General features: G+C 48.1%; 1 protein-coding gene across 50 annotated transcripts in view; it reads left to right on the top strand.

Annotated features, from left to right (window-relative positions):
- Positions 1-12,763, top strand: part of Clasp1 (cytoplasmic linker associated protein 1) — a 233,127-nt gene that overhangs the window by 173,766 nt on the left and 46,598 nt on the right. For all 50 annotated transcript variants that reach the window (XM_028879823.2, XM_037211525.1, XM_037211502.1 and 47 more), the window contains 2 exons: positions 2,578-2,656; positions 3,655-3,798. In XM_028879823.2, the coding sequence (XP_028735656.1) occupies positions 2,578-2,656; positions 3,655-3,798 (223 nt within the window). The remainder of the gene's footprint in view (positions 1-2,577; positions 2,657-3,654; positions 3,799-12,763) is intronic.

The following is a 12,763-nucleotide window of genomic DNA, read 5'->3' as shown; positions in this document are numbered from 1 at the left end:
TAGAAACTAAACCTCACACCTCTAGGATAGACCCCAGGTATCACGGGATGTTCACAGCAAAGGAGCTTAGCGGTGAATTGATATTTCCTCAGAAAGAAACGGAAGCCACCCTGACTTGCCTAAGGTCACAACTAGTATTGGTGCCAGGGTTTCTGCCTTTGCCTTTTTGTCTGCCACTGTGATTCCAGACCGCCCTGTAGCCTTGTGTCCTGCCCTTCTTGCTCAAGAAGCACATGCCACTCCATCGTTATATCCATGCTTGCTACGTGACTAACCGCCGCGTGGGATTTGTGACTCTGCACTCTGCTATCAGCAGATGTCTTCCCTCACCTGCTGATTTGAATAATTCACACAGATTTTGAACACACTTTCTTCTAATTTTAAAAGAACTAAGAGTAGCATACACTGTGATAAGGCTTCCAAATTCTTCTTCCTCTGGATGGTTCATTTTAGCAGAACAGGGAGCAGTACTGTACCCAGGGCCTTGAGGCCTTACAGAAGGTTGGCCCGGGATTGACTGGGAGGTCTGGTCAGATACAACCCTGCAAACAGCCATACAGGTAGGAAGGAGGGTCACTGACAGCCTGACAGCTGTCACCACTGTGGTCTTACTGAAATAGGACCCAGTGTTCCCAGACTTTATAAAAGGTCCAAAGCATAGATTTGAGTAACATTAAAGATGTTTTTGTCACACTGTAGAGACCAAATAAAACGTGTGAGTTGGTTAGTCCAGGGGTGTCTTAACTTTGGTAAGTTTATGAATGAAAGATTCATTTAAGATTTTTTTGAATGGTGGGAATGTTAGGATTATAGTCCTAAATTTTGGTAATTAAGGAATACAATTAGATGTAGCTCCGTGAATTTTCTCTCTCTCTTCCCCACCCCAGTCCCCTTCACATTCACACTCATACACTATGAGAAGAAAATAGAATTGTGAGCCTTTGTTAGTTACTTTTCCTTGACTTCTTTTCTTGTAAGAGTCCTAATTTTAGGCTGGGGAGATGGCTCAGCACGTGCCCCAGAAGCATGAGGATCAAAGAGATTGCCAGAATCCATGTACACATGTAGAGCCAGCATGGTAGACGCCTGTAATCCCAGAATTTGGAGAGCAGAGGTGGGAGATCCCCAGGGCAAGCTACTAAACTGGCCAGAATTGGTGAGCTCTGAGATCAAGTAAGAGAGAGGTCCAGTCGCAGTGAACTGAGTAATCAGGACAGACCCTCAGCAGCATCACAGGCACACACACGCACAAGCAAAACCAGAGAAAACTTAAGTAAATTTGGTGTGTGTCTAAGGCATTTGTTCTCATCTGAGATGTATAGCTGTTCCTGTAGGAGAGGTCAGATAGACACAGAAACTCCCGGAGGACACTGAATCTTACCAGTGATTATTCACCAGGAGCAACTTGCTCCACTTTCCTAATCTGCCCTGGCTTCCTTGCCTCGAGCTGTGCTAAAACAGGCACATTTCCTGCCAAAACATACCCACCTGTCTCCACCTGCTGGATGCAGAAGCCGGAAAGGCGTCATCTGTGGCTTATTGATGACTTGAACAGCGACACTAACGTGTACTTGGTCCCAGAAGTGGCTACTGTAGCTTCAAGCATGTAAACAGATGTGGAAATAAGGTTGCTCTGGGCAAGGGCAGCCCAGGCTCTGCACGTGGTAGGCAGGTGCTCTGCCATTTAGTGTACTTTTTATTAGTAATTATGATGAAAACACTGGTTCCTAGTGTGTTCTCCTTCATAAAACTTTATCGTTTCCTTATGTTAGTTCTTTAATTTCCACTTCAGTCTTGGAATACTTGATAGCATTTCTTCCTGTATTAGAGGTTCAAACCTGCATTCTTAGTCATTTTTCCCATCCCTCAGTAGGAAGTCTCTTAAAAGAGGCCAAAGAAAACAGTCTTATCACTCAGCCCCAGGTACTCAGCTCCCTTATCTTCCCTGCGATGAGGACAAGAACTTACATCGAGTGGCTCTATTATGCAGTTTGAATCTGGCAGTAGTGATTGCCACACTGTAAGGATGCAAGGATTGACGTCCCCCGGCCAGAAGCCCCCGGGATCGCTTGATTGGATCAGACATGTACAGTGACTGTGAGACTTTGGCTCGGTCACAGGCTTGAGGTAGAGAAGGGGCTGCTGGGACACGAGGCATCTCTGTGAGCCAGAGCTGTGCAGAGAATTTCCCAGCACCATGCGTGACAGGGGCATTCTTCTGTGGTGACTGCAGGAGGGTCACCCGCACATACAGGACTAGAAAGACATCTACTTAGCCTCAGCAGAGTCGGGGTCAGCAGCCTAGTGCAGATGGAAAATGGGATCTAGGGTCAGCAGCCCTCCAGTAAGCAATGCTTCCCGACAGGTTTTCCTAGTTGTCAGTTTTAAAGTGACCCATGTTCCTTTCCCTGAGTTTATCTATGTAAATATTAATTTAGTAGTTCTATAAAATGAAAAGCACCATCCATAAAAATGTGAATGTACTTTTGAATATATACAGCATGGTATTTTGTGTAGTTTTCTGTTCTTTTCTGTAATAAGTTTCTTTAACAATAAGAACTTGTTTTTTGGTCCTAGGGACTCTTTCCCATTTGATCAACAATTTAACATTTTGATGAGATTTATTGTGGATCAGACGCAAACTCCAAACCTCAAGGTCAGCAGCTCTTCATGTTGCTTTTCACATTCACTTTCCCCTGTGTGGCTCGTGATGTGTCGGATTCTGCATAACTGGGAGCACCTCTGTCAGCTGTCTGGGACATGCTCTCCTTTCTCTTGGTCCCAAACGGCCAGTTCCTTGCCCAGGCAGATGCCTAGCTCTCAGGATCTGCCAAAACAATTGTGCCATATTCCATTCCTACCGACAGTGGGGCATTAGCCTCTTCCCAGTTGCCGCTGTAACTAGGAAAGGAAAGCGTTCTCCTGGGCTGAGATGGGTGCAGTGTTAGAATACGTTCAATAGAACACTCTCTAAGACGTGTAGAAAGCCACACCTGTAATGACAAGGTCACTCAGTTATGTTATTATACAAAGGAAGGGGGTGTGTGGTCACATGCAGTCTGTCCCTTGGCCATTGACTTTTCCTGAGGCTCTAGGATGGGTCTCATAAATAATAGTTCTTTGCTCCTGAGATCAAAAAAACAATGGAGAAACTGTCTGAGTATGAGCTGGGGGTGGGAATTGCCTCCCAGGACCTGACCCAGAATGCTTCACAGAACTGGCTTAAGAGCTAAGCTTGGCCTCCTGGCCAGTGGGAGAAATACTGTCTTTAAGAATTTAGGAATGGGGCTGGAGAGATGACTCAGTGGTTAAGAACACTGGCTGTGCTTCCAGACGACCTGAGTTCAATCCCCAGCACCCACATGGCGGCTCCCAGCTGTGTGTAGCTCCAGTTCCAGAGAATCTGGCACCCTCACACAGACATATATGCAGGCAAAATACCAATGCACATAAAATACAAATAAATATTCTTTTTTTTAAAAAAAGAATCTAAGGAATGTGGGTGTGGAGTAAGCTGCCACTTTATGCAGAAACTTACTATGGGGTTGAGGGGAAGTTTTTCCTTCATGGTGTTCACTATTCTGCTAACCATCAGCTAAGACTTGTATTCAGTTTGTGACATGTACTTAACATTTATAATCACTGGTCTCCCAGGTCAAAGTCGCAATCCTGAAATACATCGAGTCTCTGGCCAGGCAGATGGACCCCACAGATTTTGTAAACTCCAGCGAAACAAGGCTTGCTGTTTCTAGAATCATAACGTGGACTACAGAACCAAAGAGTTCAGACGTGAGAAAGGTATGTTCCCAGAGCGGAGGCAAGACTGCAGATTCTTCCTAGGCATGCGTGGCCATGCCCTGGAAATGTGCACACTGCCCCACACACCCGTGCCACCAAAGCTGTGCTGCTACTGCTTCCCTGTCCTGCTCTACCCGTCTCTAGTCTGATGCATCAACCTTTGTGACAGCAAAGCACTAGTAGTTCTGTGTCTGCTGGAAATGTACTCCAATGAGGGACTGGCAGATCTGGGGCTCCCTGGCTGCAAAGGTATCTGGGAGTGAAATGTAGGTGAAACATTTGAAAGACACTAAAAGAGCCAGCCTTTAAAAGAGCCAAATCCTTCTGTTTATATGCCAACCTAGAGTGTGCCCTCTTTAATTTGGGAAGTAGAATGGGATTCAGGTAGAATTCAGATGTGTGTGTGTGTGTGTGTGTGTGTGTGTGTGTGTGTGTCCCCGTCCCCGACCGTCTGCCCGCCCGCCCATGCACATGTGTTGTGCATTGTATGTGGCCAGAGGTTAACTTCAGGTATCTTCCTCTGTCTCTTGCCACCTTAATTTCCAATCAGTTCAACTACAGTGGCCGACCAGTGAGCCTGAGGGATCCTCCTGCCTATTCACATAGACCCCCGTGCTTTTCCCGAGGTGCTGGTGATTGCACTCAGGCCTCATGCTTGTGGAGCAGGCGCTTTACTGACTGAGCCGTCTCCCCAGCCTCAGTATTCCGGTTTTTTAGACACCTAACACCAAGCTGTTATGTCATTGTTTTTCTGGCTCACAGGCACTGTTTCCCACTTTCTTCCAAAACGCCGTGTGGGAGGCAGGCATGTGTGGAACACCGGCTGCCGTTGCTTGCTCGGCAGTCCTCTGCTTCACAGAATCGGTGTTCACGGATGCGTGCGAGCATTTCCTCACCCCACCAGCGGCAGCGAGTCACACTGGGTTGCTGTGGCTGTCCCATTCTCCTGCCACTGTTCCAGCCTCTGCTTGGGCCTCACACGTGCCACATGGCTGTGGTGGCCTTTTGCTTTATTGAAAAGCTTTGTGAGCTGGAGAGATGCGTCCTTCAGTGAAGTGCTTGCCTCAAAAGCATGGGGACAGTCCCCAGAATCCCGGTCAACAACTAAGCTAGTGTGTGCTCACCTCGACAGCTCCCCAACAGGGCTCGTCCCTCTGCCGTCCAGGCCTCTTCTCCTCCTCACAGCCTGAAGATCACATCTGGTTGGAGGTCAGGTACTTCACCAATGCCAAAAGGCCCCAAATCTTCCCTGGGGACCCCAACTCCTGTCACTTCTCCAGGGTGGTGTTCAGACACTTCCTGAAAGACACTGCCTTAATGTTCTGTTGCTGTGAAGAGACACCATGACCACAGCAGCTCTTGAAAGAAAATGTTTATATGGGGCCGGCTTACAGTTTCAGAGGTTCAGTCTATTATCATGGCGAGAGGCATGGTGGCGTGCAGGCAGACTTGGTGCTCGAGGGGCTGAGAGTTCTACATCTGGATTGGCAGGCAGCAGGAAGACAAAAAGACACTGGGCTTGCATTGAGCTTCTGAAACCTCATAGCCCACCCCCAATGACACATTTCCTCCACCAAGACCACACCTACTCTACCAAGGCCACACCTACTCCACCAAGACCACACCTACTCCACCAAGGCCACACCTCCTCCACCAAGGCCACACCTCCTCCATCAAGGCCACACCTACTCCACCAAGGCCACACCTCCTCCACCAAGGCCACACCTCCTCCATCAAGGCCACACCTCCTCCACCAAGGCCACACCTCCTCCACCAAGGCCACACCTACTCCACCAAGACCACACCTACTCCTCCACCAAGGCCACACCTACTCCACCAAGGCCACGCCTCCTAGTAGCACCACTCCTATGACTACATGGGGCCATTTTTGTTCAGACCACCACAGGCAAATGATTCCTGGGCTGTGGTCAGCTTGTTCTGTTCTAAGGGTGGAGATGATTTCTCTCAGCCTCAGACTAGGGAATTTAGATTGACTGATGAAGCCCAGGTACAGGTAAATTGGAGTTCCGAGTTAGTGAGCAGTGTTCTCGGTTATCCACTGTCCTTTATCTGTGGCCTGGAAGCTCAGCAGCCAATGGCAATAGCAGGTGTGAACTGGCCAAGCTTCTGGTTTGATGCTTCCGCTCACCTCTGGGAATGGGAGGTCAGGCGAAGCACAGGTGCCCCAAGAGTGGGGCTCCACTGCTGGGAGCCAGCAAGGGACTTCTCAGGACCCAGTTTCTAATGACAGTAAGCATGTGTCATAGCGAGTTACAGGAAAAACTGAGGAAGTGACCCAGAGCAGAATGGGGGGCAAGTGATACATGGATTTCCCAGTTGCTCTTCTGGCACCAAGGCCAGAGCATCTCTGCCATCTGCTGTCCTGCAGCCCCTTTGATAAAGAATATTTTAATTCACCATCCTTTTGTAAAACCTCTAAGCATTTATCAGAAGAAAGTCCATTGGTAAAGTGTAACCAGTGAGCCACTTTGGGATTTAGAAGATGCAGTAGTAGGTGGTTCAGTGGTTTTGTTTGACTCAGAAGTCATTAACAGATGTCACTGAACATAACAAAAGCCTTAGAGTCGCTAGCTTCCCAACTCCAAGTGTAAAGATGTGTTACATTTTGTCAAGACAAAATGGTGAGATACATATCACATGCTGTTTATGAAAGAGGCCTAGCAGCTGGGACATCAGGGCATGATGATGGTGTTTTCCCCACTGCTGTTGCGTGCCCTTTTGATAGGGATGCAGATACAAAGAGCCCACAGAAACAACAGCAGGGAGCAGAGAGGAAATAAAGCCTTATCCTGCAGTCTGGAGCATGCCCCTGGTGACCAAAGACTTCCCATCAGGCCTTCTCTCCTGAAGGTCTCCTCTGCCAGCCGGAGGATTTTTCTGCCTCTGAGTCTCTTCTCTTGACCTCTTTTCGGGTCTCGCCTAAATTGGGTCATGCCCACTCAGGTTACTTTTCTAGAGACCTTAACTATATCTGCACATCCCTTCCTCCTTATGATGATGATGAGAGGCATATCCATCATCCTCTCAGATCCCACTTACCGGAGGGGGGTTTCATGGGGCCTGTACTTGGGGTCAGCCTTGCATTGTGCTTCCAAAGCTCTTTCAGTGGCTTGGCAGAAACCTTGCATATAGTAGTATAGTAATTCCTTAGCTCTAAGAAGGGAGATTTGGGTGTATGCATGTGGGCCAGAAGGTAACCTCAGGTGTTGTTCCCTTGGATTCTATGTTTTTTTGAGATAGTCTCTCACTGGCCTGAAGATCTCCCAGTAGGCTAGGCTGTCTGGCCAGTGAGTCCTAGGGAACCTCCCCTCTCTGCCTTCCTAATGCCTGGCTGGAGAGAGCTCTGTGGTTACGAGTGCTTACAGCTTTTGAGGATGCAAGTTCTACCCCAGCACCACGTCAGGCAGCTCACAGCCGCCCCTAACTCCAGCTCCAGGGGATCTGTCACCCTTTGGACTTCCGTGGGCATCTGCACACACATGGCAGACTCTCACACAGACACACACTCATAAATGAATAAAAAATCCTTAACAAAATACAAAGACAACACAGCAGTGGTCATGTATCTCCATGCCTAGGAGTGGTGCTGTCGTTATTTTATCACCTATGGGAAAGGGTCCATGCCACCACACACATGTGAGGTCAGTGCACAATGTGTGAGAATCAGTTCTCTTTCAGCACGGAGTCCTGGGCGCCAGATTTAGGTCATCAATCTTGACATCGTGCTTTTACCCATGAGTCATCTCACTGACCCCATCCCCAGGCCTTTTATGAATTCCAGGGCTTTGATCTCAGAGCCTCATCCTTGTGTGCGAGCACTTTACTAAATGAACTATATCCCTAGCCCTAGAGATTTTTTTAAAAAATAATTATACATTTATTCACTTACTTACTTTGGCCTCTCTGCAAATTGTGGTGCAGTCCACCTACTTAAGTAGGTGCACCTCTACATTCCAGACACACTCTACTCCGTTTTTAATCATCCAGGGTGTCGTGGCTCTGAGTGCACAAGGCTGACCAAATAGATGCGTTGAGACACGGTATTCCAGTACATGGTCTTTGGCCCCCAGATGATTCCATTTAGGTCCCTGGGCCTAGAGTCACTTTTTCCGGAGTGCCCGTTTGAGGCACTGTCCACTGACCCTCGGGAATGCAGTTGCTGCTGAGGACGGCACCGCTCGCCCAGAGCAGGAGGTGTATCTGAAGCATTTTCTGGATGGATGTAGTGCCTTCACAAAAGACGGACAAATTGTGATGTGATCTGTGCCCTGCAGCTCACTAGTCAAGCTAGCCTGGCTGGCCATGAGCCCCTCCCTGTTCTAGCCAGACCTGTGCCCTGCCTCCTTAGTGTTGGGGTCACAGGCACATAGCCACAAACAGCTTGTACATGGATGCTGGGAATCGGAACTCAGCTGCTCATGCTTGCCTGGCCAGCATTGCCGACTGGCCCTCCTCCCCAGCCTGTCAAAGTCCTTTGGAAGCTTTTTTAAATTTTAGTTTATTTAAATTTTATTTTAATTTATATTTTATTGAAACAAGGCGTCATTGTGTCAAGCTTACTATGTGGCTAAGGATGACTTTCAACTACTTTTTTAAAAGACTTCACAAGTTTTATTTTATTTTTCATGTGTATGAGTGCTTTGCCTGCATGTATGTATGTATATACCATGTCTGTGCCTGGTGCCTGCCAATGTCAGAAGAGGGCATTCTATCCCTAGAACTGGGGTTCTGGAGGTGGGAGCCACTATGTGGATGCTGGAAACCAAGCTCAGGCCCTCTACAAGAGGAACAAGTGCTCTTAATCACTGAGCCATCTCTCTAGCCCTTTTATTATTTTTTAAAATTATGTGTATCTGTGTGTCTGAATGTGAGTATTATTAGCATGTGTGAGTACAGGGGCCCTTGGAGTCTAAAAGAAGCCATCATCCTCTGGAATTGGAGTTACAGATAGTTTTGAGCCGCTCACACGGGTGCTAGGAACAAACTTTCTTGGATCCTCTACCAGAACACTGTGTGCTCTTAACACACACACACACACACACACACACTTGTCCCCCCCTGACCTTGAACTTCTGATCCACCCGTTCTGAGAATGATCCACCCGTTCTGAGGTTGCAGGCCTGTGCCACTGCCCGCAGTTTATGTACTTCTGAGGCTCACACCTGGCGTATGTAGTTCTGGGGATAAAACCCAGGGCCTCATGCATGCTGGGCAAGTACTCTTCCAACTGATCCACACCCATGGCCCTTTTGACACACTTTAAACTGATGCAGGCTGTTGGGGTTCAGATTCGTTGATTTCCTGCCTTCTTAATACTCCTTTTGTTCCTTTAGCTCCTAATAGCTCCATTTTTAGGGATGTTTCACATGGCAAGAGAAGGGTGTTTCAGTAGTTAAGGCATTTTTGAAAACCAAAACCAAACTCACAGCATCCAAAAGGTATTGCCTGCCAGACTATGGCTGGTGGAAGGCTCCCGGAGACAGCTGGCAGCTTACCTGGACTGGCTACTCGAACATGAACCTTTTCTTTGTGGAAGTGTGCGAGCCAGACTTTAGCGGTCACTACACCTTTCCCATTTCTGTTTGGTGGAAGGGAGTGGAGTATGTTGTCATAGAAACAAGTTTGCTGTCTGGCCTCCTTTTGGCCTCTGCCTGTGCAGCTGAGCAAGTGATTTCCTCTCCTGAGTTCTTGTTTGTTGTCTGCAGGGGCTTATAGTACTTGCCGAGGGCCTCTAGGGCAGGCTTGGTTACAGTAAGAAACAGATCCTGTAGCCTCATCTGCTGTATATAAGGGTTGTCCAGGATCTGCTGCTACTGTTTAGAAAACAGATCGGAGTCCAGGCTCTTTCCAGCACTTAGGAAGTCATGTGATCTACGAAAGGCCATCTAGTTAAAGGCAATAGAATTTTTCCCATAAAATGTATTTGTTAGTTTCTTCCTTGTGTGTGCGCGCATGTGCATATATGGTGCCGGAGCTCAAACCCGGGGCCTTGGAATGCCAGGCAGGTCCTCTGCCACTCTGCTGCACCTCCAGCCCTTGGGTTGTTTTTTGAGACAGGGTTTCGTGAAGCTCAAGCTGGCCTGGGATTTGTGGTCTCCTGCCTCAGCCTTCTCAGGGCTGGGGTTCCAGGCGCGCACCCCTATGCCCAGCCCGAGTATTTCATTGCATGTTCGTATTGTAGGATTCTAAATGCCAGACGTCTGCTTATTTTATATGAGTCTTCTTATCCACACGCGTGTCCCTTGTCAGCAGGCTAGCAGGGACCTTTCACAGTTGCTTGGTGATTCCTTGACTGCCAAGTGTTTTGAGAAATGTGAGAGGTGAAGACATAGCAAAGAAACCTAGGAAGGATAGAAATGCCATTGGCTGCATCGGGAAAAGTGTGTCGATGGTCTTTGAATGGTGAAATTCCTAAGTGACTTAGAGCAAGATGGCCCAGAGGGTAAAGGCGCCTGCCACCAAGCCTGATGACCTGACTTTGAGGAAGTAGAGGACTGACTCTCGCAAGTTGTCTGCTGGTCCCCATAAGCATGCTGTAGTGCAGGTGCACACCCCCACTGCACACACACACAAATAAATAAAATTTAAAAGATTGTGTGTGTGTGAATACAGAGGCAACATAACATAATCTAGAAACTTCGAGTTGACTCTGAACTTAACCATGACTCTGACTCCCTCTCAAGTCTCACTTTGACCGCTGATGGCCCTTCATATCACAGGAAGCAGGAATTCTCCTCCCCACAGGGAGGATTGTGGTTAAATAAGGAACCCAGCAAACCTGTGGGTGCTGAGGTCTCACTGTCCCTGACTTCTGGCTCAGGGGCCTCAGCCCTGATGAAGCTTCACTCTCTCTGAGCCAGCAAACAGCCTTGACTGACCTCTCCCGCCTTCTAATGCACCTGGCCGTCTTCTGCTCACCAGCCTCAGCGGCAGCGGCAGCATCAGCATCAGCATCAGCATAGTCGAGCAGGGGAGGATGGCCCTACTAGGTCAGTTCCTATCTGCTCTGGGCCCGGAGAAGGAAACATGGCAGAAGGTTGTAAACAGGTAGATTGAGCCCGTGTACTAATTCTAAGCACACCCTCCTGTTGCCTTGCGTTGTCCATACGGGTCACCCTTGTGAGGCCCCTGAGAATTACCATTAATGTGATGGTGTGTGACCGTGAGTGCCTGTGTTTACCACCTTCTCAGAGAAATGGTTTCCAAGGGTAGCTCACTACCTTCTTAATAGAATAGCAAGGGGAGAAAGACAAATCATAACTATCCAGGGCTCAGGGAGGCACCTTCCCCTGAGCAAGGGCCCAGTTAGATTGCTCGCTGGGCGAAGATGTTTGCTGCCTGCAGAGGAGGTGAGGCAAGGAGATCCTGGGGACCTCCAGCCAGCCAGCTTAGCCTGCTCGGCAGACTCAGTCCACTGAGTGAGCCTGTCCGAAAAACAGGTGGACAGCACCTGAAAAACCTGGAGGTAGTCCTCTGGCCGTCACATCTCACACACACACACACACACACACACACACACACACACACACACACACACACACTGAAAATCTCACAATACTTGTCTTTAGTTGTTTTGTAAAAGCATGTTCACTGTTCTCAGTAAATGAGAAAACTCTGTGTCCTCCCTCTCCACATCTGAAGTTTTTGCAACTGAGTATCAACACTGAACATTTGTCAAGGTTTAATTTATGTCTGACAGCTTGGAAGAATTCCCTTCTTCTGTAAGGTGTACAGCCACCAGGCAGATGGTGGTCCTAGGAGTTCTCAGCAAACAGTGACATTTGAAGAACCTTTTACTTTCCTCCAGATTCTACTGGAAGGGAACAGATGAGAATCACTCAAGTTTCCTCTTGATCCTTAAATTGCCCAGACCCCAACAGTTTCTAAATTGTCCATTAGAAAAGGTTAGCAAGGGGCCGGGGAGATGGTTCAGTGGGCAGGGTGCTTACTGCACAAGTGGGAGAGCCGGAGTTCAGATCCCAGCGCCATGTCAATGTGGGGCATGGCAGCAGTCATGAAATGCCAGAGGAGCAGAGACGGGCAGGTCCCCAGAACTCACTGGCCAGCCAGCCTAAGCAGATGAGTGACCTGGTGAAATGAGTTGGAGAACAGTAGGGGTGGACATCTAGTTTCCACAAATGCACGAACACACACACACACACACACACACACACACACACACACACACACACACACACACAAGAAGGTTAGCAGCACTTGGAAACTTTTGTCAGGCCATTCCAGTGGTTGTGGCTGTGGTGGAGACAGCGGTGCAGGAGCACGTGTGAGGATGGGGCGTGCCTTTCTCCACCTTCTGAGTTGTTAGTAAGCCTAAGTTATGCCCGTGTTTCCACAAATGCTCCCCAAGCAGTTTAGTGTTTGGAAGTAATCTTCCTGTTTGTTTTTGAGGCATTGCTAATTAACCTTGGCTGCTCCATTTCTAGACAGTGCTAGCCTTGAACTCAGAGCACCGCCCACTTCTGCTTCCCAAGTGTTGTGTGGAATGACCCTCCAGTGTGATCACCTTGACAGTAATGGCAGATAGAATCCTTTCTTGCTTGCTTCACTTCTCGCTAAATCACAGGGTTATAGACAAGATATTTGAGGGCCATAACAGTCTCATTGTAAAACTTGGATTTGAAATATTTTCAAAAGCATATGCTTAAATTATATTTCTAATTTCTGAAGTTTTGGTCTGATTAGAAAAAGATTGTACTTTGTAAACATCTTTTAGCCGAAGTTGACTTTTGAGGCCTGGAGAGTTGGCTCTGCAGCTAAGAGTACTTGCTGCTTGTGCAGAGGACAGAGTTCAGTTTCTAAGTACAGCACCAGGTGGCTCACAACTGTCTGTAACTCCAGCTCCAGGAGATACCAATGCCCTCTTCTAACGTCTGCAGACATATACACACTTGTGCACACGTGTATGCACAAACACATACAGATA

This window comes from Peromyscus leucopus, chromosome 15 (genome assembly GCF_004664715.2).
Source record: "Peromyscus leucopus breed LL Stock chromosome 15, UCI_PerLeu_2.1, whole genome shotgun sequence".
In the NCBI taxonomy this organism is placed as follows: Eukaryota; Metazoa; Chordata; class Mammalia; order Rodentia; family Cricetidae; genus Peromyscus; species Peromyscus leucopus.
This window is presented reverse-complemented; position numbering and strand designations above follow the sequence as displayed.